This window comes from Dicentrarchus labrax, unplaced genomic scaffold (genome assembly GCF_905237075.1).
Source record: "Dicentrarchus labrax unplaced genomic scaffold, dlabrax2021, whole genome shotgun sequence".
NCBI lineage: Eukaryota > Metazoa > Chordata > Actinopteri > Moronidae > Dicentrarchus > Dicentrarchus labrax.
This window is the reverse complement of record NW_026136702.1, coordinates 8,136,520-8,162,066: the sequence shown is the minus strand read 5'-3', so window position 1 is coordinate 8,162,066 and position 25,547 is coordinate 8,136,520. Positions and strand designations below refer to the sequence as shown.

Below are 25,547 nucleotides of genomic sequence, written 5' to 3'. Positions count from 1 at the left end.
AAACATATAAATAACGAAATATAAAAACGAATATTAATAATAATAATAATTATTATGATAATAACACAAAAATGAACGACTGAATTAATAAAATAATAGAAAAAAGTTTGAAAGGGGGGAAAAATATAATTATCATTAAATAAAAAAATATTTTTCTCATAATTAAGTTTTTCATACCAATTTAATTTATAGACATTTTATGCTTATGAGCGTGCATCTACTCTTGGATTATTGTGGCGTTTATTAACAGTTACCAAGTCGTTCACTAATACTTAATCACCGTTAAAATATCCGGTAAAACTAATAAACACTTTTTGAATAGTTATTTTTGGCCTAAAACAAACAAACAAACAACTTAACTTAATACAAAACACATCCGAGGACACGAGCTCTTAAGCGGATTTAAGATATTTATAAAAAGCATGAATGGAGAGGGGCATGCTGGGAAGTGTAGTCCCCCCCCCGCCCCCCGGAAGCTAGCGGATATGACGGGTGTGTTGTGTAGCTTGTAGCTGGGTGTCGTCTGCCGTCTGCTTTGCCGTAGTTGGATGAATCAGTCGACGCTGACAGTCTTCGGGGTTATGACTGTGCTTTTGTAGTAGGGAGCTAACTTTAGCCCGGACCGCTAGCTGGTTGTCAGGTTTTAGGATTCACGTTGTTCGAGCGCCGACGCGGACAAAACTCGTGTTTCCCCCCCCGTCAGCCTTAATAATTAAAACGCGACGACTCACTTTATAACGTGAATGTTTTTTAGTTTTTTTTTTGTCTTTAAACGGAATCTAACGGACGCTACATGGCTAGCTAGCGTGTCAGCAAGTTGTGAATCGCACAGTTAACTTAACGGGGCCATAACAACCGTCCTAACGACTCACCGGGGAGGGTAGCTACCTCGGGGACATCGCTCGTCGTTATATTAACCGGATAATAAACGTGCACCGGGACGAAGGTTTACCTGTAAAATCTCTGCTAGCGTAGTGAAAGCTAGCCAGGTTTTTTTCGAATTTGTAATATGAAAAAGGTACAGTCTGACACATTGGGATTTGTTCCTCAGAAAGACATCGTATACAACAAACTTCTGCCGTACGCGGACAGGTTAGACGAGGAGTCCAATGATATTCTGGGTAGAATAAAAGGAAATTTGGGCCGAGCTGTTCAGCTGAGAGAGATATGGCCCGGTGTGCTGTTTTGGACGAGGAAACTTTCCACGTAAGTAACCCTAATCTTTCATTATCCTCGCGTAACATTAACAGTGGCTGCCTCCTCTTGAAACTTTTGTGTAACCTTATATAACGTATTGTGGAGTATTTATCTTGTGTACTTTGTGTGTTTTGACTGTGGGAGTAAACATTGGAGACTGTTTGCTCGGCTAACAGTTTGTTCTTGTTGCAGCTGTCTGATCAATGGCTGGCCCCGAAACTCTGCCCTTAGCTTATCTGATGGGTAGTGAGAGCCTGTGTTGCTTAATAACCCGCTTTGTTGTTCATGGGTTATTTAAAATGTTAGCTAACCTAGATATAAAAAAAAAAAAAACACTACAAACTCGCCAGTGTTTTTGATTAGGGGCGGTCTGGGTTTCATAATCGGCGCAATAGTGTGTCAAATTGACAACCTGACCCAGGCAGTGCGGCATAACAGTAGGTCATTGTCGCTGGTTCCGGCTTTGACATTTTCTTTTTGATGCAGCACGTCAGGTGACAAGATACCAGATGTGTAAAAATAGAAATGATTTGGTATTTTGTGCTCAGGAGTTTCCTGTGAAGTTGCTTCAAGGGATTCTTATTATTCATCCACCTTCTGGTGTGCAGTGTCAATTTGGTTTTTAGTATCTATTATGTGAAAGTTGACTGCCTAAACTGACAAGTCAAGTCATACTTATTCATGACCCCCCCCAAAAAAAAATTGTAGCATTATATTTCACCCCCATTTAGCATTTATCTGGCAGTTATTTACCAATGAATCACACTGCGCCAGTAAAAATATTGTCAATATGACTGTGGATTACTTTGGAGTGTTGTTTCATTTTGTTGTACTTGGTTGCTGGGCTGTTTTTAATCCGTTTCAGTCCCCAATGCTGGCACATGGCTCTGTCCAAGAGTGAGTCACTGCCGGCTCAGAGAGATGGAAAGTTTACTGTTGGGTTGACCCAGATTCTTTTCACTGGTATTTCCGCATATTAACAGTGATATAAACATATTGTAGTGCCACATTTCGAAGGTCTCAACAAAGTATATTCAGTTTTACTTGTGCTATTAAAAAATGTATATTTGGATTGCCTGAATTTGTCACTTGTGTTGTCATGTCATATTTTTTACACATGAGAGAGCATAAGCACCTTACTTTTGTGTTTGTTTGTGCTGCCCCCAGGGGCTATGACCACTCATGCATGTTGAAACTTAGGCAATTATCCCTAAATCTGTACTTCTTGTTCAGGTACATGAGGCTGTATGGGCGGAAGTTCAGCAAAGAAGACCATGTGCTGTTCATCAAGTTGCTCTATGAGCTAGTGACCATCCCCAAGCTGGAAATCAGCATGATGCAGGGCCTTGCTCGGCTTCTTATCAACCTCCTCAAGTAAGAATGCGCTCCCCATCTGTTTTACACAACAACTTGTACACATGTCAGTTTTGTATTTGAAGTTAAATTAGATGGTAAACGGCTGCAGACTCACTATATGATAAGCTAGGATCTATGGGTTTATTTTCATGTATCTGTCTGATTCATCAAACAGGAAAAGGGAACTACTGTCAAGAGAGGACCTTCAGTTGAATTGGAGACCACTGTACGAGCTGCATGACAGGATTCTGTTCTCCAAGACGGAGCATCTGGGCCTCAACTGGTTTCCCAAGTATGCCTCTGTTCTTTTCTGTTGCTGTTAACATTATTTGTTTTTTAAGGGCATGCGTAATCGTAGAATTTAAGAAACTCAAAAAGTTGATATGTCCAACACGGAGCAAGCATTCACTACATTGAATTGGTGGTTGTGTGGTATGTCCGATAATGTTTTGGAGCCACATTTGGAGATGATTACACCCTCAGTAGCCATCAGGCTCCGGCAGAACATCTGGGGTGTGTTCATGTCTAATGTTTTGTTTTTTTCTTGCAAAATCCATTTTAAAGATTTATATGATGGTAAAAGTAACTACTGAATAAATTGTAGAAAACAGAATAAACATGTTGGCATGTCTGTACTTTCCAACAGGGAAAACAGATGTTTTATATCAAGGGACACAATTCCTGTTATTGGATAAGCTAATGTTGACCTAAGTAAGACTGTAGTTACTGAAAATGAAATGCTGTCATGCGGAAGATTTATTTAACCTTGGACCTGAGCATAAACAGGGATTACTACCTTATTGGGTTTACACTATTGTCCAGATTGCTTTAAAAGTATCACACAAAGACTCATCCATTTATCTTGGCTTAACTGCATTTTAATTCAAACGATAAAGCCCTGTTCCAAGTTGGCTAAATGTTTTCATGTAAGTAATCCACCATTACAGACTTACAACGTTTAACTGAATAGCTACTATAATGAGACTTACCAATGTGAAGGAAACAAGGGGGTACATTGTTCACTTTGTTTTGTGCTTTGACGACTTTAATGAAATGTAAAGTCACAAGACATATTTATATATCAAGGCCAATATTTCCGCAAGCCGATTTTGTTAAGTTACTCTTAGGTTATGGATGCAGTAGTTTGAATAAAATCTAATTGCGTTTGCATAATTGGTTGTTGGAGAACAAGGGCAACATTTCTAACTGTACTTTTCACAAGGAACAATGTCAGCTGTGACCGTTACACTAATGAAAAGTTTTGGAGAGTTTAAATGTTGGTTTATCCCGTGCAACACCCTTAGAAAATCCCTTTGAAGTTCTTAGCAAGCAGTGCGAGGTGCTCTCTTATGGTGCTATGGGAACATTGTATTTTTAACACTTAAATGCCTTGCTAGCATCACTTCATGTTACAGCTGATGAAAGCAAGCTGCTGTGGCTGATTGCCAGCTCACCTCTTTCCAAACGATACTAATGCACACCAAACATGATACTCTGATTACATAATAAATTGTGTAAGTTTGATGCATAGTATGTTCATATTTTTGAGTGATTGGCACTTTGTCGTGTGCTGAATGTGTTCTTTATGCCTTTGTCTCCTTTCACATTCAGTTCTCCACGGCCTCGTTCATCCTCTAAACACATAATGATAAAATTGGTTCAGAGGTGGTAAGGACAATACTTCTCTTTGTGTTTTACCTTGAATTCATCTTTTGAGGCACTTACTTGTTTTTTTTTTTTTTTTATACATTGCATGTAAATAGAAAAACTGGACACCCCATATGCAGCTTGTGACAGAAGAAAAATCGAGACTTAATCAATGTTAACATTTCACTCATATTGGAGACTGTCGCACTGCAGCTAAAAGGATTTTTTTACCCTTCTCCTACCCCCCCCACATCAACTATGAGATAGCGATAGAAACTGTGTAATTTCTTTAATATTGTTTTATTTGATTTCTGTCAGGTTGTGTTTCCTTTGGGTTATTTGGCAACGATGTAGTAACAAAATGATGATCACCATGCTAGGAAGTAATACAGTGTATTGTTTTTATGATACATTATATAACATTTGTTTCTCCATAATCTTAGCAGTGGTATTAGTGTTTGCATTAATGATCTTTCAACTGGCCCATGTTCAGGGGAGTTTTTTGTTGTTGCATATCCCTCCTCTCAGCTTGCTTTAAAGTTAGCCATACCTACACTACTACTCACTCAGCATTTTCAGGAGTCATGGAAGAGCGCAAGCTCTTGTCACATGTCCTCACCTTCTGGAATGTGTTGGGGTGAATGTGTGGGTTCACTTCAACTCAGATACAAAGCTCATACAGTGTAGTCTGGGGTTCCTTCTCCCTCAGTGCATGACCGCTTTGTAATGGGGCACTCTGTTTGACTAGTTTTTGTTGTTGGATTTGCAGTGCATGAGTTTGACTCTGGTCTGTGACCTGTGTGTTGTGGGCTTACAGTGTTGAACATTGGGCTGGAAACATACATTTAGATAGCTGCAGTTTGTCTTGTGTCACCCATCATTCAGCTGTTGTTAGAGTATTTAATATTGAGTGTATCTGTTGCAAAAGGCTTGAATGCTGTGGGGATTAATAACCATTTGTTGAGTGGGATTCTAAGGGCACTTCCAACAAGGCATGGCTTGAGCTTGCATGTGAGCAGATCGGTGGGATTGGGAGCAGGGAGCTCAGAAGCTGTGGTTATATCGGTCCCGAGCTTTCAACACTGTTATGCGACCACAGTCCTGCGTTTGAATGCGAAGATTATCATGTCAGGACTTTGTGATGTGTGAGATGTTTTATTATTAGTTGTAAATCCCAGACCACCTCTAACAAACAGTGTGTCGCGGTATAAATGAACAGTTAGTGGAACGATTAACATAAAAATCTGTATATTGGCATGAGGTCAGGAAGGTCAACCACTATTAATAACAATTACTATTTATTTTCAGTAAAGCCTGTTAATGACACGTTACTACAGTTTCCTCACTACACACCAGACCTTAACGTTTTCTCGTTCACTGTACACCTGTCAGGCGTGTAAAGAAGTTTGTGTGCATGCAATCAAAGTCAAGTTGCATTGGTGTGAAGATTGTTTAACTCTAACATCAGTGTTTCAGTGGTTGTTTTCACATGACCTTGACATCCCTCTTTCATCTTTATGTTTATTACAGCTCTGTGGAAAGTGTGCTGAAAACACTCGTGAAAAACTGCAGACCGTAAGTACATCTAATATATGATTGTGTCTATGACGACTCTTCTTTTTTAATCTAGGCTACAAGGCTTTAATAAGATACCGGGTGTTTTTTATTCAATTGATTGCACCAATATTGATTTTAGTAACTTAACAAAAGATTTAACAATCATGTACATCATGTAAAGCTGAGCTGACGGGAACCTCAAAATGTTGCTTATTTAGTGCTGTAGTGGGTGACAAATCCAAATATTGCTTATTAGGCAAAACTAATTTGCATCATCATTCCCCTGATGGTGTTAGTTGGACCCGTGCAGATATCTTGGACACACTAGAACTCCTCCTTCAGTTTGCACTTAGGCAGATAATCCTATTAACTCATCTAATTCTGTCTTCTGTGAGAGTTTCCTGTTTCTGTGAAAAGGGGGAGTGATTCGTGGTCAGCTGCCGAGACACTGTGGATCAGCAGTGTGGCAGAAGGGAAGCAGCCTTGGTTAGAAGTAACAGTTTTTTTCAAAGCCTCCTGTGGATTTGGAATCACCGAGGAGGCTAGGTGACCTGAAATAACCTACAGGGTTTACACAAGCACCTAATGAACCATGAAAATCCCTCTGTAGGACTATGAGCCCAGTGGAACCACAGGATTTACCCCAACAGCTAAAATGTGTCAGGTGTATGACTTGTAATCTCCCGTTTGTGGAACATTGTGATCTAGCATTGAAATATCAGCAGCTGCTGGTTCATGTGTATTTCGGTCTCCTGTCTGTAATGTGAACATAACACAAACGTCTTCATGAATGAAAACTCAAAATGAAGACCAAATGATTTACAGTTGTATGCTGTTGAATGTGTATCACATTAGGTCTTACAGAGTGTATATTAATATGAATTCAGCCTAGTTTTGTTAAGCATCTCACGAGTGTGTTCAGGTGTGTGAGGATGTGATTCATAAGGGAAATAAGAGACATACGAGGCTTGTCCATCTATGTAGCGCTCTCGAAGCTGCTCTGCTTGTTGAGATGCTTAAAGCGTCCATATATACCTATGCAAAAGTTGCCAAATTATATTAATGAAATTCTTATCATCACCTGCTATTGGTTTAATTCTACTAGACTCTCTAATCGTCTTTCTGTTCATGCAGTTACTTTTCAGAGTCCTCTACTCAGGAGATGTTGGATGAGTGGAGACCACTCCTCTGTCCCTTTGATGTCACCATGCAAAGAGCAATCGGCTACTTTGAGCTCTTTCTACCCACGACTCTGCCTCCAGAGCTGCACCACAAGGGGTTCAAGTAAGAACCTTTTCATTGTCTCCTACGTATGGTTGAGATCCAAGACATTGCTCCAGTCTGAAAGCAGTTTAGCAAGTTAGCCTTGAGAATGAGTATAGAATAGCTTGGCTTCTGAGAAGAGATGAATATATGACGAGCGGCGCAGACGTCATGACTGCCAGCCACTCAGGGCCGAAGTCATGAAATAAGTGCCTCTATGAATGTATGTGCGAGGGGACATATCCCAAAGTGAGGCATTGAAGTGCTATAAAAGAGAACCAAGACCCAGTTCCCTTCTTTTTCCTAACCAGTCATATTAAAACATGCACATTGATTCCCAGTATTTTTACAGCTTGTTTAAGGTTAATAAAACTGATTTTTTTATTACCATTGTAATTATCATATTGTCTGGCTATCCATTTCTCCCACATCATTACACCATGCATGGTGTAGAGATGTGGTGAGTGACTTCTCAGGCCTCTTAATACTGGCGGAGAGTGACTTAAATGTCACTGTCTACCTAATGCCTTAACAATGTTGCAGAGTGCTGGCTGTCCCTCTATGGCCACAGTCTATCCCTCCAAAACATACGCTCCACCATGGAACAAAGCAAGTCATCACTCCAGATTTTTCCAGCATAGCGTCAGTCCTATGACATGCTGCAAAGCCACATGCAGTGGTGTAGCATTGATACGTCACACCACTTATTAAAAGACTCCCTTGTAGGATACACCAGTGTTTTCTTGCTCTAAGCTTCTCCAGAAGCATCCTTGCTCTTCATATCCATGGTGTGCATTCAAGGGATTAGAAGCTGAGTTGGAAGAACCATAAGTTAGCATTATGAAAAACACCCAAAGAGTGCAGCATCTTGGTTCTTGGTTGAACTCTTTATTTTATGGGTTCACAATTTCCTAATAATTTTAATAATAAAGTTTCCTGTAAAGAACTACGTGACAGTAATTAAATTTCCTTGAAATAAGTGCTCCATTTCAGTGTTAAGTAAATATTAATGAGTCGTTCATTTATTTCTCATATATGTTGAATTGTATGCCACCTGCTGTGCAAACTAATGCAACTAGCACAATTGCCAGTCCCAGTCTTTCCCCCACCCCTAAACTGTAATTTAATTGAAATATCTCTGTGACACCTGTCTGTTAAATGTCACATGTACAGTATGTACTTAGTATAGTTGTCTTATACTTTTGTAAATGTTTGTCTGACAGGTTGTGGTTTGACGAGTTGATCAGCTTATGGGTGTCTGTGCAAAATCTTCCAAGCTGGGAAGTGGTGAGTTGCTTAATTTTTATTATGTCTGAATGTACAATAGTCAGTATTCCTGTCTTCCTACTATAACATGTCCTCCATCTTTGCAGCACCTGGTAAATCTCTTTGCTCGCTTGGCCAATGACAACATTGGCTACATTGACTGGGACCCATACATCCCTAAGGTTTGCTGCCTTCTTTTTTCTTTCCACCACCTACTACACGATTTAGTACGTGTTTGTTTTTGAGATTTGTGTCACATGCTCTCATGTGTGATTTTGGCTCATGGTGTGTATTTCATGGCCACTGCTGCTTGTCAGAGAAACAAACTATCAAGTTTCCTTGTTGATCTTGTTGTTGGTAATGGGAAGTGACTTGCTTCATGTGCTTCAGCTGAGTCACTGTTTTCATCCATGCTTTTTGGCAACACCAGCATATGTTACTGATAAACATAAACATACATCCCTGACCTGATCAGTTTTACAACAAATGAGTCTACAATAAATCAAATATTAGTCTCTAATTCTGGGGTTTTTGACATTTCAGATCTTCACAAGAGTTTTGAGGAGTTTGAATCTCCCTGTGGGGACCAGTCAGATGATGGTGCCACGATATGTCACCAATGCCTATGATATCAGCCATGTGGTGCTTTGGATCTCTTCCCTCCTGGTTAGTTCAGTCTTAATAAATTATGTGTTTAGTAAATAATTGCATCCATAATTAGTATAAGAATTATCACCATTACTATGTCAATTTCAGGGAGGACCCAGCAAGCAAGCTCAAGCACAGCTCAGTGGCCTTTTCAATAGTATTACGTCGTTCTTCCACCCATCGAACCATGGCCGCTGGTTGGTGAGTCACTTCTTTCTTCCTTTGTGTGAGCACACGCAGCATGGGAATATGTGGAACTGTTTGCAGTTTACATCTAGAATATAAACTAGAGTGTATGCCTTACTGAGCTTGTGTGTTATTATAAGAATTATTATCAACAACTTAAATCTATAGGAAAGATGAGTCACGAGGGTCTGCTTAGTTCCAGTGAGTTTAGATTCATCTCTCATCCAGCTGGCTACCACTTTAATTCCAGCACCATGTTAACACCGCATACCACAGCACATGGCAGCAGCATTTGCAATGACAGAGGGCATAGTCATTTTTCTAGGAAGCTTCCTGAATCTAACGCCAGTATCGATTTCACAAATAACAAGAAGACATGTGAGTGGGACGGCTGCAATGCTATTAAAGGTCACTGGGCGCCGGGCCACATGCCTTTCTGTTTTGAGGATCCCACTCTAGTAGATTTGAAGCACCACAGGCAGCAACATTTCCTCATACACAAACCCTTGTTTTTGGCAGAGAGTTTGTGTGTATTCTCTGCTGTTGCTTGGGTACATGTGAGATGTAGATGTAAACAGTGTTTGGTAATCAACTAAGTAAAAAGTACTACTGTCATGATATGAGTCAGGGTAATGATATATCGTGGGTAAGAACGTTGATGTCGTTTCAGAGCCTCTACCTAGCCACTCACTGGAGGAAAAGTGGAAATTATAAATCTCATGTCACTGTAACAAAATGAGTGTTCTTCTTTGCCTCATGAAACTCAAGTGATTTGGCTGTACTAAAGCGACCCCATAATTTATACATACAAGACAAGAGGACATTGACCGTGTATTGGTTTGTGTTTGTATGTCCGTTATGTCAACCATGTCTCTAGATGCTCCATACAACGCCCTCTAGCTCTCCATTTTTCTACACTACACGGAGGCACACTGTGTGTCACCCCTTTGTCATGTATCTGTCTTTCTGCCCCTCTGTCCTCATGTCCAGATGAAGCTCATGAAGCTCCTCCAACGTCTCCCAGCCAGCGTGGTGCGCCGGCTGCACCGAGAGCGCTACAGAAAGCCCACGTGGCTAACACCAATACCAGACAGTCACAAGCTCACAGAGGAAGACATCACAGACTTCGTGGAGAGCATGATGCAGCCGGTTCTGCTGGCCATGTTCAGCAAGACGGGCAGTCTCGATGCAGCCCAGGCCCTGCAAAATCTTGCTCTAATGCGGCCTGAGTTGGTCATTCCCCCGGTACTGGAGAAGTAAGTTTGTACTGAACAAGAGAATCCCGAGGATAAATCTTTGTATTGTTGCTAGTTTTCTGCTTCGGATAAGAGATAAAGCCACATTTTGAAATGGAACACAAAGGGCTAATTGTTCTCCGCCTCTACCATAGAACATACCCTGCTCTGGAGACTTTGACAGAGCCCCACCAGCTGACAGCCACTCTGAGCTGCATGATTGGTGTGGCACGCAGCCTTGTGTCAGGTGGGCAGCGCTTCCCTGAGGGTCCTACTCACATGCTGCCCCTGCTCATGAGGGCTCTGCCTGGCGTTGACCCAAATGACTTCAGCAAGTGCATGGTGCGTTCAAACGTCATAGTTATCTTCTTACTACACTCATACTCTATTTTTGGTGGTTTCATTTTTGTTAAACTTCTTGAAACCTGACATAAACATCATTCATGTCTCTACAGATTACATTTCAATTCATTGCTACGTTTGTGACTCTTGTGCCTTTGGTGGACTGTTCGTCTGCCCTACATGAAAGAACTAACTTGACAGAGGTGAATCACTGTTATTTTTCCTCCCATTTTCATGAGTAAATTCAGGGTGTTAAATGATCCTGGCGTATGATTGATTGATTTTATTTATGTGACACAGGAAAAGAAAAAACAACAAAAATCCATAACGTGTTAAAATGAAAACACTTATTTTCAACATGGTCCTAATGCTTTTTAATGTCTTTATACGACTTTCAGGTGGAAAGAGAGATGTGCTCAGCCTCAGCTGAGTTTGAAGACTTTGTGCTCCAGTTCATGGACAGGTATGAGGAGTTTGGATGTAGGACCTTTAGGTCAACTGATTAACACCTATCTTTTCATGGATATGATGATTCGTCATTTTTGCCAATGAAATTTCATACCTATCACAGAAACAAATCACTCTGGTGGCATTCAAAATGTGGTTTCAAATTAGATATTGACGTGTTCAGGTACTTGGTTGGATGATTGATGGATGGAAAAACAATATTTATCATTATTTACATATTGATTTCATAACATAAGATCAAGCTTCATAACAAACAGTATATTTGCTATTTGAGTGAAATGATGCTCCAATATTTTAACATGTTTTCTTTTTTTTATCTGCACAGGTGCTTTGCCCTGATAGACAGCAGCACTCTGGAACAAACAAGAGAGGAAACAGAAACAGAGAAAATGACTCATTTGGAGAGTCTGGTAGAGCTCGGCCTGTCTTCCACCTTTAGCACCATCCTAACACAGTGCTCCTTGGACATCTTCAAGGTTAAGACTTAACACACATTCTTCATTTGTTATTCTATCATACATTATATAATATACCTACATATGAACACATTTCTCATATTGTTTTAACAGGTGGCTCTGGAAAAGGTGTTCAACTTTGCAACCACCAACATCTTTGAGACGCGAGTGTCTGGGAGAATGGTGGCTGACATGTGCAGAGCTGCTTCCAAGGTGAGTCCTGTTCGCTCAAACTCTTCATGGTTGCCCAAACCATCAACTTCTTCTTGCGTATTAACTTACTTTCTTCATCCTCTGTGTACTTCTGTTTTCAGTGTCACCCTGCAGAGTCACTTAAGATGTTTGTGCCACACTGCTGTAATGCCATAAACCAAATAGCTGTCAGTAAGTACTCGCCAAATAGGAGTAGGCATTTCTAGAAGAGGGGATTTCCAAATGCACCACTTGTGTCTTCTTCCATGAGTGTTTGTCATTTGCCTGACACATTGTTTTTTTTTTTTAAATAGATGAGGAAGTGTTGAATGAGGAGGAGCTTGACAAGGAGTTGATGTGGAATCTCCAGCTACTGTCTGAGGTGACAGTCACGTCTAACTTACTTAACCCCTAAGTTCCCATCACCAACATTACCTCATTTATATAATACTGTTCTTCACAATTTTTTCCCTCTTTGCCATGTGCACTTCAGGTAACTCGTGTGGATGGGGACAAGATTCTGCCCTATCGTTCGGACCTGGTGCAGATTTTGCAGTTGACGCTCCACCTCAAGTGTAAGCAGGGCTACACTCTTGCTTGCAACCTCCTACACCACCTTCTTCGCTCTTCAGTCCTCATCTACCCGACAGAGTACTGCAGTATGCCAGGAGGCTTCCACCAACCAATTAGTGACTACTTGCCCATCAAGGTACTAATATTGATTCGTTGTACATTTCAGAAGCTTGATCAAATCTTGTAGCTAAAAATAGCCTAGCTTTGTTTATTGTGGCTGTCCCACATATCTGCCAGGTAAATGCTTTTATCATCGCCTCCAAGTGCGAGTATGTTTTAGAAACAAAAAAATCCCTTGCAATCACTTTCACTTATCCTTCAACCAGGTAAGACAGACACTAATAACCTGGTTTAATTAATCGTCTGCTCCTCTCTTTAGATTGTTAGTCAGTGACGACAGTCTGTACTTTGATCTCATTAAGTCTCTTTCTTGGTAGAGGCACAGATAGTAGATGACTTGGCTGGATTAATGTCTCCTGTACCACAGGAGAAATTAGATAACTCACTTGTGGTTACCACAGTTGCCAACAGTTGTACAAGCCTGGAATAATGTGTTATGTGGTGCATCAGTCTTATAGCGGTCTTTGATTAATGCCATATAGGTAATAGACATATAGGAATTATTTTTAATGCCGTGACATACCTTGGTTTGGATTTGGTTAAGTCAAAGTTGTATTACAAAAATAACAAAAATATAGCTTTGTCCCTCTCTAAGTGGTGGGAATGCCTGTACCTTTCTCTTTTTTTAGTATGTAGTATGAGTATTCAGAGTAAAGTTGCATTGACAGATATTCAGTTCCTATTGGGTGTATTTCCACATATGAATGTGACCCAAACCAGATGAGAAAAAAATCTAATTTAATTTTTCTTGATTACACATTTCTGGAAAACAAAAAAACAACAAATAGGTTGTGTTTTTTCTTTTTTCTTTTTTGTTGTTGTTTTGGCATTTCTCTTGTATTTGGATAGGGACAGTAGAGAGAGACAGGAAAGACAGGGGAGAGAGAGGGGGTTACATGCAGCACAATACTGTGGTAAGGAGTCTGGCTTGATACATGGTACGTGCTCTACCAGCTGAGCTACTGGGTCGCCCGTTATCTAGTGGTATTAATGTAGCCTTATATGTTTAGTCATGTATAAAAAGTATAAGCTTTGTTCATTGTTTTTACTTTGTGCAGGACTGGGGTCGGCCTGGAGACCTGTGGAATTTGGATATCCGGTGGCACGTGCCCAGTGTTGAGGAGACCTCCTTTGCTTTTTATTTATTGGACCTGATCCTCCAGCCTGAACTTAAACGCCTACAGAGATTTGCACAGGGAGAAGAGGACATGAGCAGGTAAGAAGCAGATGTCTGCAAGCTTGTCAAGACCCTAAAGCCCCTAACACGCTGAGTTGATTCGGGCCCGGCTCAGGTCTTTTTTTTTTTTTTTGTTTATTTATAGACCTGGCTCGGGTTAGACCTGGGTTGATTTAAATTATCACCTTTTATTGTCCCCATAGTGGTTTTTTTTTGCATGTATTAGTAAGAGTAAGAATCATAGAAAGCTTTTCAATATATCTCCTTTCATTGTGTGCCCTTATATAATCTGCCCTTTTATAGTATGTATATGTTTTTGCATGTACAGTCAGAGTGTGATCTGCGCGCACTGGAGAAAGCTTTTTTAATTGTTTCCTTCCGTGTGTGCATCAGAGAGCGCTTGTTTTTTGCCAGTGCAGGGCTTTAGAAAGGAGGAACAAGTCAGTCGAGTATTCACTTGTGCTGCCGACAGATAGCATATCCTGAGTTTCTACTGAATTGAGTCTATAAACTTGATTCAACCCATTTTTGTTTATTTTGTTTGGCTCTATAATGCATGGATACTGTATATTATAGGTGTTGATTTTGTGTTTTTTAGAGATGATGTCCTACAGAGCTTGACCATTGTTCAGCACTGCCTCCTAGGAGCTGGGGGTTTGATGCCTCCACTGAAAGGAGAGCCCATCCCCGAACTGTGAGCAATTACATTTGCACGCTAAACTGTCCTGACTAAGAAAACGAGAGAAAGACACTGTTAGTTACCAAATGTTTCTTAAAGTTTCCTTAAGGAACATAGTTAGCGAATGTGTTGAGTTCTTTAGAATCAAAGGTTTACTGGAGTGGAACATTTGGACTGCTACTAAAAACATATAACAACAAAAACATTTAATATAATTACTTAAGTCTTATAGCTAATAGGACAGATGTTTTGAGGCACATTTTTATTTCTACGAAATTTGTTTTGAGATTTAATTTTGAATGTCAAGTATTTAACTTTGGCTTTGAACCTGTTTTTTTCCTCCAGGGTACATAGCATGGTGAGTCTAGATGAGACCACCCTCTATACAGGAATAGAGTACGGTAAGAAAGTCACTTTTTAAGAACTGTTGGATGATAAAGGTTTTGCTCATAATAGATGTAAGTTAATGGGTTTGTTGGAGTATAATCTGACACAAAAATATTATCTCTACCTGCAGATGAATCCAGAGAGAACTACAGAGACGCTATCTGTAGTGTGATGAGACAGCTGCTGCGTAAGTGTTCACTGGCTTGTGATCTCTCTTTGTTCTACAGCCACATGCTTTACTAAATTGCTGTCACGTTCATCTTAACAGGCAAGCTTACAATATACTGTAGCTCTCTGTCCTGCCATCTGAGTTACTTTCCCTCTTCTTGCAGATTACATCCTGGAGCACTCTGAAGATGACACCAAGTCTCTTTTCTCCATCATCAAGGTAGGCAGGCAGAAGCATAATAGCCTGTATACTTTTAAGTCTTAATACTAAGTTGTTTGTGTTGAATTATATGCAAATATCCGGGTTTCATGTGTAGAGCATATACATGTATATTTGGCCTATGTCTACAAAACCGCTGTACAGCTCTGGATAACAAATCCTTCAAACAGCTACACACTCACATGATAACTTATGGAATGCCACAGTAGAGCATGGAGTGTGTGTCAGTTATTATGTGCTGTATTGGGACATTGTGTAGACATAGGCGATCACTGACTTTGTTTGAATCACATTTAACATGTTGAGTCTCTCAAAGGACCAATGTGTAGGATTTAGTGCATCTAACACTGAAGTTGCAGATTCCAACTAACTGAACACGGCTCTGTATTTGACGACTTGGGAATGAGAAAGGGCTGTGAAGTGTGTAGGAGACACTACGGTGGCTGTAGACAACAATGTAAACAGCAGCAACAAGATGGTTAAATCATGATTATACACTAATAAAAGCATACCTATAAATATTATATTCCATTTCGGCCAATAGAGCCTCCTACATGTTACACACTGGACCTTTAAAGTCTCTACACAAGATATTGCCAATAGCTGATGTATTGATGCTTATGCTATTGCAATATTTTTTCTGATATCTTTCAGATTATCAGCGACCTGTTGCACTTCAAAGGTTCTCACAAACATGAGTTTGACTCCCGCTGGAAGAGCTTCAACCTTGTGAAAAAATCAATGGAAAACAGAGTGAGACATTTTATTGTACTTTTGTTACTTTTGTACTATTGATATCCCAGGTAGGCATTTAAAACCATGCACTCTCCCTCAAAGCTTACATGTGATGCATTGGTGATAATGATATTACGTGTTACGTTTAAAACTGACCAATAATTTAATGCGTATAATGCCTTGCCATTGTAATTGCAGCTACACGGCAGAAAGCAGCACATCAGAGCTCTCTTAATAGACAGAGTCATGCTACAGCATGAGGTAAGCCGTTAAAAGGGAAATAGCCTTTTCGGTTATCATTGTATTGCATTGTATTGATGACACAGGATCTTTGTTATTTTATCAGCTGCGAAAGCTCACAGTGGAAGGATGTCAGTACAGGAGCATTCACCAGGAGCTGATGAGAGATCTGTTGAGGCTTTCCACGAGCACCTACAGTCAAGTGAGTTTCACAATCAAGGCATTTATTAGCTCTCTGTTTATTTTGTCTTTTTTTGTACCATATAATTGTACTACAGATTATCCACACATCATAAATACAAGACATGGGACAAGTGTGCTTATCATACTTACACAGTACATAATATAACTCAGGATTCTTTGTTCCATCCAGGTTCGCAGCAGAGCTCAAAATGTGCTGTTCACTGCACTGGGAACCTACAATTTCTGCTGCAGAGATCAGATCCCCCATGTCCTGGAGTTCCTTAACCCGGACAACAGCAGCGTCACACAGCAGCAGTTCAAAGTATGACATTCCTCTCTGGGCACGTCTGGGTTGTGCTCTACAACATAGAAACTCACAGAAACTTAAGAATTCAAATATCCTTTTTTCTCATAAACATATATTTGTACATCGACAGGGTGCCTTGTACTGTCTTCTGGGTAATCACAGTGGAGTGTGCCTGGCCAATTTGCACGACTGGGACTGCATTGCTCTGACGTGGCCCGCTGTTGTACGCTCTGGCCTCAGCTCAGCCATGTCTCTGGAGAAGCCCTCCATTGTGCGGCTCTTTGATGACCTTGCAGACAAAATCCATCGGCAGTATGAAACCATCGGCATCGACTTCGCTGTAAGAAAAACACAAAGAACACTTGCGTCAATGGATTATAAAAGGGAAGGCAATTGTGATATCTGCCTGTCTATAATAGTAGAAGCTCATTAACTAAAATACCAATATCTTGAAATTGTAGGTTGGCTTGAACTTGCTGCATAATCTATATGAAATGAGGATTGGTACCGAAACTCAGTATTAAACGGGCCCCGGGGGTAAATTATTAAATACTGTAGTATCGTTCTGTTCTTGTACGCCTTGAAGACATGTCTTCATAACTCAAGAATTGATGTGGTGATTATAAAAAAAAAAATGTTCACGCATGTTTGATGGGATACAGCGATTAGGTGATGACATTTTTTTTTATCCAAAAGGTCAAAGGTAAAATTTTCAGTGACATCAAAATATCCTGGCCATTATTCAACACCATAGCTCAGGAACAGAAGGGGAGATTGTGTCATGTTTCACAGTTGGACATTGAATTGGTGACACTTGAATTCAAGAATGAATCAGCCAATTCCAGATTTCACAACCATGTTGACTGGGATGACACAATGAGTAAACAATAACTACCACTGTATGGGCTTTCATCTTACTATCTCATCCATTCTGCATTTCACTTACTACCTCATTCTGAAATTCGAGTGTCATTGAAGTCTGTGTTATTGCTAATCGTGATCCTGCCTGTGAGTTAGTGTCACCTACACCTCATAGAGAGGCTTTGCATCTAAAAATGCCAGTAAAAAAACAAAAGCACCACATTTTTTTAGCTATAACTTAGATTTAGCCCTAAAATACACTTTTATATAATAAAGTCTTCACCACATATATTATAAGTCTGGACAGACATGGATGTAAACTTAAACTGTCAGTGGAGGTGTACAACCACAGAGCAGTAATTGTAGTTTCTTTCTAACTCGGATATCAGCCTGGGCCTTCACCCAACTTAGTTTTATAAGGAAAAGGCAATATTCTATCAATCTCCCCCCTTGTTCATTCTCAGTTTAACAAATCACTCCCTCCTAATGGGGCTTGCTTTAACTTCCAGCCTTTCCCACATCTTTGGACGAATTATTTCTGATGCTATATTTTTATCTTTCCCCACCCTTTAGATCCCTGCAGAGAGCTGTGCTGTGGCCAAACAACTTATGATCACTGGAAATCCTCTTCCTAAGGATCCTGTTCCTTCAGAGGAAGAAGCAGCAGAGGGTCTAAAGAGGCAGGAGCTCAAGAACTCTGAGTCTGTTGAGTAAGTTCACACCAGCAACAAAACAAAGAATCATCACCTCAACAAAGACTTTGCAGCTCACTTGAATACAGCTCCTCCTCTTTGAGCAGCTACTTGGATACAAAATGGCTTAACTTTGAGTTTCCAGTTCACATCATGGTCTTTTGGGCTTGCCAAAAACACTTCAAAATATGTAGACCAGCTATTAAGATGATGTGTCCACTTTGCATGAAACCTTAATGTAAGCAAGATCGGTTTCGTTACATAACCGATGCAAATACTAATATTGTTCAACATTTGTGTAGGAAATACAAACAGCTCATTGGTGATCTGCTGGACTGCATCAACAACAGGAACATGTAGGTTAATTCAGTATTTACCTTATAAAATCCCATTTATATGTTTTTACTATTGTATATAATGTAACGACTGCTTGTTTAATGTTCCAGGCCTTGGAAGTTCGAACACATTGCAATCGGCTTCCTGTCGTTGCTGCTTAGAGATGACCACCAACTCCCACCACCTGCCATTACGTTCTTTGTCAAAAGCCTGAACCATGATTCCCTCTATGTCCGCAAGGTGTGGCACACACACATTATGAGACATGTGGTAGTAAAGCTGTTAAAACTCAAACAGCATATGGACGCATTCTAGTCTTTCCTGTGGAAATTTTGTTTGAAATGTCTTATTTTCTCCATTAGGTGGCAATATCAGCCGTGGCAGGGATAATGAAACAAATAAAGAGACCACATAAGAAAGTCCCCGCCAGCCCCTCTGAGCTTTGTAAGCATCATACAGTGTTGTTTGTCTAGTGTATCTTGTGTATGAACATTACAGTTTTTGTGTCTCATTTTCACTCTAACTGTAATTTCTGAAGTTCATCTAAAAAAATCTTCACTTATGTTTGGTAGGTGGAGGGAAGGAGCTAAGTGATATGGTAGCAGGAGACCGTCAAGACAACCAGTGGCTCCAGTATAACAACAGCAGCCTGCCACGCTCACAGAAGGACTGGGATGGCTGTGTGTTTGTGGAGAAGACTCACTGGGGATACTACTCTTGGCCAAGGTTCTTACTTTATAATGCCAGTTCTGTCTTATTTTGTTTACTTGGCTGTCTTGATATATTTACCTGTTTCTCTGGATATCTGTCCAACATCTTTTCACCTCGTTTTTATTTACCATTACCTCATTATTATTTTCCAGAAAACTGTTGATCTATGCACCACTGGAGGAGCAGCCTAAACAGAACCTGACCAGAGAGGAAATGACAGAGGTTTGTACATAATCATACACAAACCCCATAGTAAAAGATATAACACATTCAATAATGTGATGTGATGTTAACTGCATCTAGTAAAATAAATGTTCCTGTCATTCCTAACAGCGGGAGCAGATCATCTTTGACCATTTCTCTGACCCAGTGTTCATCAACCAGTTCATTGAGTTTCTCTCCCTTGAGGACCGTAAGGGCAAGGACAAGTTCAGCCCTCGCAGGTTCTGTTTGTTCAAGGTGAGATGCCCTGAGAGAAGTGTTTAAATGCAGAACACCGACTGAAGTCAACCAATTTTGATGTTTTACTACATGGCGCTGTGACCTACCAGCACCTTACTGTTGGCAGTGCATGGAGAGTTTTGTTTACAAAGAAATGCATCTTTTCCTTTCTTCTGCTCTTGCTAGGGATTGTTCCGCAATTTCAGCGATGCCTTCCTTCCTCTGCTGCGACCGCACATGGAGCGTCTGGTGGCCGATACCCACGAGAGCAAGCAGCGATGTGTCGCAGAGATCATCTCTGGACTGATCAGAGGCTGCAAGCACTGGAGCTTCTCAAAGGTATGGATTTCAAACTCTCCCATAGTAATGTGGTTAGATTATACAAATGCTGCTTATAATCTCATAATTTCCTAGCCCCTGAAGGTGCTTTCCAGACCTTATAACAACAAACAAACTACTGCGTACACTTTTACAGGTTGAGAGCCTTTGGGAGCTGTTGTGTCCAATGCTCCGTATTGCCCTGTCCAACATCACAATAGAAACGTATGCAGACTGGGGCACCTGCATTGCCACAGCTTGTGTAAGCTTTTGCTCATTTATATCCATCATGTCTTTATCCTGCCACCTGTTAAACTTGTGTCACGTATCAGTCCTTCCGTTTGACTCTGTCTTGTACAGGAAAGTAGAGACCCACGTAAGCTACACTGGCTGTTTGAGATGCTAATGGAGTCTCCAGTCAACGGAGAGGGAGGCTCCTTTGTCGATGCCTGGTGAGTAGAAAGGTTGCTGCCTGAAGCGGATGTTTATGTAACTGTCAAACTGTGATGATTGTGCTTCTTTTTCCTTTGCAGTCGTCTCTATGTGCTGCAGGGAGGCCTTGCTCAGCAGGAGTGGCGTGTTCCAGAGCTTCTCCACCGATTGCTTCAATACCTGGAGCCCAAACTCACACAGGTCTACAAGAATGTACGGGAACGAATTGGCAGGTGAGGTCCTTTTTACAGCCCTAATGAACATGATTGTACTATATGTCATTATTAACTTTTTGAAACTGAACTTTTTGGGTTTCATCCTCTGTGATTTGGTATCCTTCCAGTGTGCTCACGTACATCTTCATGATTGATGTCAACCTGCCATACACTCAGCCGACCACCTCTCCGCGCATCACAGACTTCACAGAGCGAATTCTATTGCAGCTAAAGCCTCTAACCGAGGGTGATGAGGAGATCCAGAACCACGTGATTGAGGAGAACGAGGTGGGAGAGCAAGATGAGAGGACGCAGGCCATCAAGCTTCTCAAAACAGGTCTGTTGAGGGTCTGTCACCGTCAATCTGACTGCCACCCGCAATTAAGCAAAGGATCTTTATTTAAACATTAAAAATCTTGTCTTCAAATGTCTGCAGTGCTGAAGTGGCTGATTGCAAGTGCTGGTCGCTCCTTCTCCACTGCTGTTCCAGAACAATTACGGTTGCTTCCGCTGCTCTTCAAGGTGAAACACTCATTCATAGCCTCCATCCGCTAACTTCATCCATAACAACTTTTTTCTATTTAAGCATACACCTTAAAAGGACGCCTGCCTTCCTGTTAACCTATCTCTGTCCTCTTTTCCAGATTGCTCCAGTCGAGAATGATGACAGTTATGATGAACTGAAGAGGGACGCAAAGACCTGCCTGTCTTTGATGTCTCAGGGACTCCTCTACCCAGAACAGATCCCCATGGTCCTCAGTGCCCTGCAGGAGGTGAGTTATCTGGCAGCTGTGGATGTTATTCCACTTTTCACCTGCCTCACACATGACTGGGCTTTTTACAGACCCTCCCATCTCATAACCCATACGATTATTAAGCAGAAAGATGAAAGGTTCAAAGGGAATGACAAGTGAATGAGATTTTGAGTATACCCTGCTGAACATTCATTGTTATATTAATCTGTGATATAATATACTGTGTAAGTACAGTAGAGTGCAATTCCCTGGGGAATAACTGAGAAAGCCTTAAAGTGACAGTGTGCTGGTCAGTTCTCTGCTGATTTTCTTTGCTTGTTTTCAGTATTATTATAACAAATTGAATTTAACATGGAAATAAAGACAAATAACCAACCAAATACCAGTAATATGCAAAGTTGGTTAACTAATGATTTGAAACTGTGGATTGGTCTGACACCCACGCAGAGAGTGACTTCGCTGACTTATTGTGCTCACAGATTCTGATTGAATTGCCGTGTAACCCATCTGATATCATATAAAGATTCAAAATGGGTGGCATTCCCGAAAAGAGGAGCTCCATTACAAAAAGCCTTAATGGTGTACTCATCCAGGGCATGGTCTTTTGCCTCTTGTGGAACAAATGCCCAGAGTGTGTTATTGATGTGGGATGGGTTTGTTGATGTGTGTTGCAGATTGCTGGCAGCAGCTCCTGGCACGCTCGCTACACGGTGCTCACATACCTGCAGATTATGGTTTTTTATAACCTGTTCACCTTCATGAGTAACCAGAAAGCAGTGAATAATGTCCGGGCACTGGTGATACAACTACTGGAGGATGAGCAACTGGAGGTAAAAACAAAACCGACAACCATTCTTTCACAACTGTAAAGCTGAAACATTTAGTCAGGCTGACATAACCGTCGCTGGAGGATCGCTGGAAGATGAACAGACATATGGCAGTCTGATTATATAATAATCGCCAAGGTATTGGCCAGTACATGCTTGTTTATGCCAGCAGGCACTCTCACTGTCTTTCAGCTTCACTGTAGTGATTCAGCACTCTCCTCCTGGCTCTCCACTAACCCCCCCCCCCCCCTCTCTTGCTGTTGCTATGGAAACCACAGGCTGCAGTAATCTGTTGCTATGGAGATAACGTCCAGATTGAAGGAGGATGAGAGGGAGAGGGATGGAGTAGAGACAAAGGAGAAGTGGGGGATGGATGGAAGTAGCCATTTTTATTTGGCCTCTTAAACTCTCTAAGCCTGATTTATAGGCCTTAGTCATATTTCATTGCTCTCATTTCTTCAGAATCACCTGTATTAGACAAATTCATATGATCACAGAATTTGACTACTGCCAAGATACGTTTTATGCATTTATTTTATTACATTACAAACTAACGTTTGAGTAACGAGTCACAGACAGCACCAATATACTTCAATATGAATCTACCTTCCTTTTTTTTTTTATACAAAACTGAAAGATGTGTAACTTAGGAAGGCTGTAACCTGTCTTCTCTAGTGGTCCAATTTAATCTAAGAAGCTTTTCCTCTAGAGAACGCGGCTCAAAGAGCTGCATAATTCCCATTTAAAAGTTTACCTTCCTTGCTAAGAATAGAGGCATAAAATGTACAACAGACCATTATAGAGAAGCACCCCCCCTACACACACACACACACACACACACACACACACACACACACACACACACACACACACACACACACACACACACACACATCCACATCCACATCCACCCCAGTCCCCAGCTGGCTGCTATTTCCATCCAGCTGGTCAGCGTACACACTCGTGCAACACCCTGCCTAATGACATTGTTGCTGTGGTGTTTCTTACAGTGTCAGTAAGGTGCTGGGGTTTGTGTGTTAGCATGTGCAGCAAAAAGACCAGATGTAGATGCTACACTAGCTAAATTATGCCATGATGCAGAGAATATTGGATAAACTGTAAGGACACTTCTGTTTGGGACTTTTTTGTGCTATAAGAAGTTACTGTGAAGAAGGTAGACAGATTCAGTCTACATTGTTATTAATACTATGAAGTTTGTGTCCTCTACAAACACAATACACTTTGAAGTTCAACCTACAATCTCCTCTTCATGTCTTTGTTTTCTAGGTAAGAGAAATGGCCGCCACAACACTCAGTGGCTTCCTTCAGTGCAATTTCCTGTCCATGGACACCCCCATGCAGGCACATTTTGAGGCTCTCTGCAAGACCCGCTTGCCTAAGAAGAGGAAGAGGGAGCTCGGCACTATAGTGGACACTATACCCTCTGCTGGTAAGGAACTTATCTAGAGTTAACTACTCAAGAATATGTGATGACACACTCCAGTTCGCTGTTCTGTCATTTTAACGCAATCCCTCCTGTTGTGTTTTTGTAGACCTGGTGCGGCGCCATGCTGGTGTTCTCGGGTTGAGTGCTTGTATTCTCTCCAGCCCATATGATGTGCCCACCTGGATGCCCCAGCTGTTAATGGACCTGAGTGCTCACCTGAACGACACACAACCCATTGAAGTATGTGTAATCACCTACTAATCACATTATATTGTTGCAGTGGGATTCTCCTTCAGTGTAATTTTTTCCTCCAAATGACCTTACTCTTGCTGTCAACTAAACCTGTGCGATGTAGCCATAATTAGTGTTTGTGGCCTTCCAGATGACTGTGAAGAAAACCCTGTCAAACTTCCGACGGACTCACCATGACAACTGGCAGCAACACAAGCAGCAGTTCACAGATGACCAGCTGCTGGTCCTGACTGACTTACTGGTCTCCCCCTGTTACTATGCCTAAAACCTGGTAAAGCAATTTCACTTCCCACCAATCTTGAAACATGAATATGACTGAATGTGTTCACTAGCACACCCACAGGACTTTCAACTTGATTATCATTCATTACTGAATACCATCAAAATAAAGCTACTGCAGGGATGCTTTTATAGGCAGAAGAGAGAACTCATTGAGCCACCTTTTTACAGTTATGTTTGTTTGTGTTTCACTTCTATCAGTTTGGGACACCTGCAGATTTACAGACACCAGCCGGCAATGGGGAGGAGGCTCCCGTTCTTGACTGATGAATGAACCAACATCCATCACCCTGGAAGGAGAGTGTCACACAAAAGCAACTAAGTTGTGGCACACAGAAGGATTGAAAAGTTGTGTATTTATGTATTTAGCTCATTTACATTTCTACTATACTTAATATTTAAGGATCAATCATAGCAGGGATGAATGACCTGCAGTTTGTAACATTATTGTACAGTTTATTTTCTCTTTTTTGGGGGGCTTGTGTGCATGTGCACGGGCGTATGTGTGAGTGCGTGTGTTTATGGGATGCTTGAAGACATCTGCCAGTGTCCCACACATTTCTCAGGATTCTATCCCAAGTATCAACTCTGAGCCAACACATTGTCCAGTGTAGGACATACTCTTTACTATCTTACAGTAGTGAAGTGTTTGTTACAAGCCACAGAGAACTGACTATTGAACAAGTCTCTTTAGATCAGACTTACACCTGCAGCACACAATGTTTGTGTGGCTGTTTGCTCTAAATATGATTATATGCATCATGTATATGTCATGGTATAGCAAATATGCACAAACATATTTATTTATTTATTTTACTTTTTTGAAATGCTATGTTTTAATTTTTCATAGAAAGTATGTCTGAAATAAAGTAGCTGAGCTTTTAGCAGTGGAGCCAATTCTCATCTGCTCTTGCAGACAAAGGGAGAGGTCAAGCTCCCCCCCTATCTGTTGCTGTCTTGTGTGACACTTTTGCTGTGAGGACCTGAGCACAGTTTGATTACCATTTCATGCGTTTGGGTGCAAGAAAATAACCAAACCGCCTGTCCATAATTGTGACCTCTTCCCTTTTTATCCTCGGTTACATTTACCTTTTTCCAAAACCCCAGTGAGATGAAAAGAAATGATTTTGGTTTGCGTATGTTTTTCCCCTGATGACTTGAAAGCAGTCGAAAGCATTGAAGCATTTAGTACCTCACTTATGTATAGTGTAGTGCCAAAACTGCAGTGATTTTTTTTTTTTTTTTTTTTTTTTTTAGATGTACTGTTTGCTTATTGATTGAGATGACAATAAATTGTTTGTAACAAAAAAACTGCATCTTGTCTCCCAATATTGAAAATCTGATCTGGTATTAACTACAGAAAACATTGACCACATGAAT

The 25,547-nt window shown here is 40.9% G+C and overlaps 1 protein-coding gene across 2 annotated transcripts; it reads left to right on the top strand.

The window, feature by feature from the left end:
• Positions 1-508: 508 nt before the first annotated feature.
• psme4a (proteasome activator subunit 4a) lies at positions 509-24,438 on the top strand. Of its 2 annotated transcripts, XM_051417861.1 has the most exons (48): positions 509-1,206; positions 2,431-2,571; positions 2,729-2,845; positions 4,165-4,221; positions 5,731-5,775; positions 6,892-7,041; positions 8,244-8,307; positions 8,394-8,468; positions 8,830-8,952; positions 9,043-9,135; positions 10,111-10,376; positions 10,511-10,697; positions 10,811-10,900; positions 11,096-11,160; positions 11,491-11,641; positions 11,735-11,833; positions 11,935-12,004; positions 12,127-12,194; positions 12,306-12,521; positions 13,564-13,721; positions 14,281-14,376; positions 14,707-14,762; positions 14,879-14,935; positions 15,081-15,136; positions 15,791-15,889; positions 16,070-16,132; positions 16,218-16,313; positions 16,485-16,616; positions 16,732-16,941; positions 18,036-18,172; positions 18,457-18,510; positions 18,601-18,730; positions 18,853-18,934; positions 19,063-19,216; positions 19,354-19,423; positions 19,535-19,660; positions 19,829-19,981; positions 20,118-20,222; positions 20,321-20,412; positions 20,494-20,625; positions 20,736-20,944; positions 21,044-21,129; positions 21,252-21,380; positions 22,037-22,192; positions 23,477-23,639; positions 23,743-23,876; positions 24,019-24,159; positions 24,369-24,438. In XM_051417861.1, exons 1-47 carry the CDS (start codon positions 1,010-1,012, stop codon positions 24,151-24,153), a joined length of 5,544 nt encoding a protein of 1,847 aa, XP_051273821.1. In that variant the 5' UTR covers positions 509-1,009; the 3' UTR covers positions 24,154-24,159; positions 24,369-24,438. The 2 variants fall into 2 exon arrangements, with proteins under 2 accessions (XP_051273821.1, XP_051273829.1); XM_051417869.1 differs by lacking the exon at positions 4,165-4,221.
• Positions 24,439-25,547: the final 1,109 nt, after the last annotated feature.

Excerpts from the sequence above, each read along its gene's own strand:
- psme4a (XM_051417861.1), top strand. The coding sequence starts at position 1,010 with ATGAAAAAGGTACAGTCTGACACATTGGGATTTGTTCCTCAGAAAGAC. Across the intron at positions 11,834-11,934 it reads TGTGCAGAGCTGCTTCCAAG|TGTCACCCTGCAGAGTCACT; the intron begins GTGAGTCCTGTT and ends TTCTGTTTTCAG. Across the intron at positions 12,005-12,126 it reads CATAAACCAAATAGCTGTCA|ATGAGGAAGTGTTGAATGAG; the intron begins GTAAGTACTCGC and ends TTTTTTAAATAG.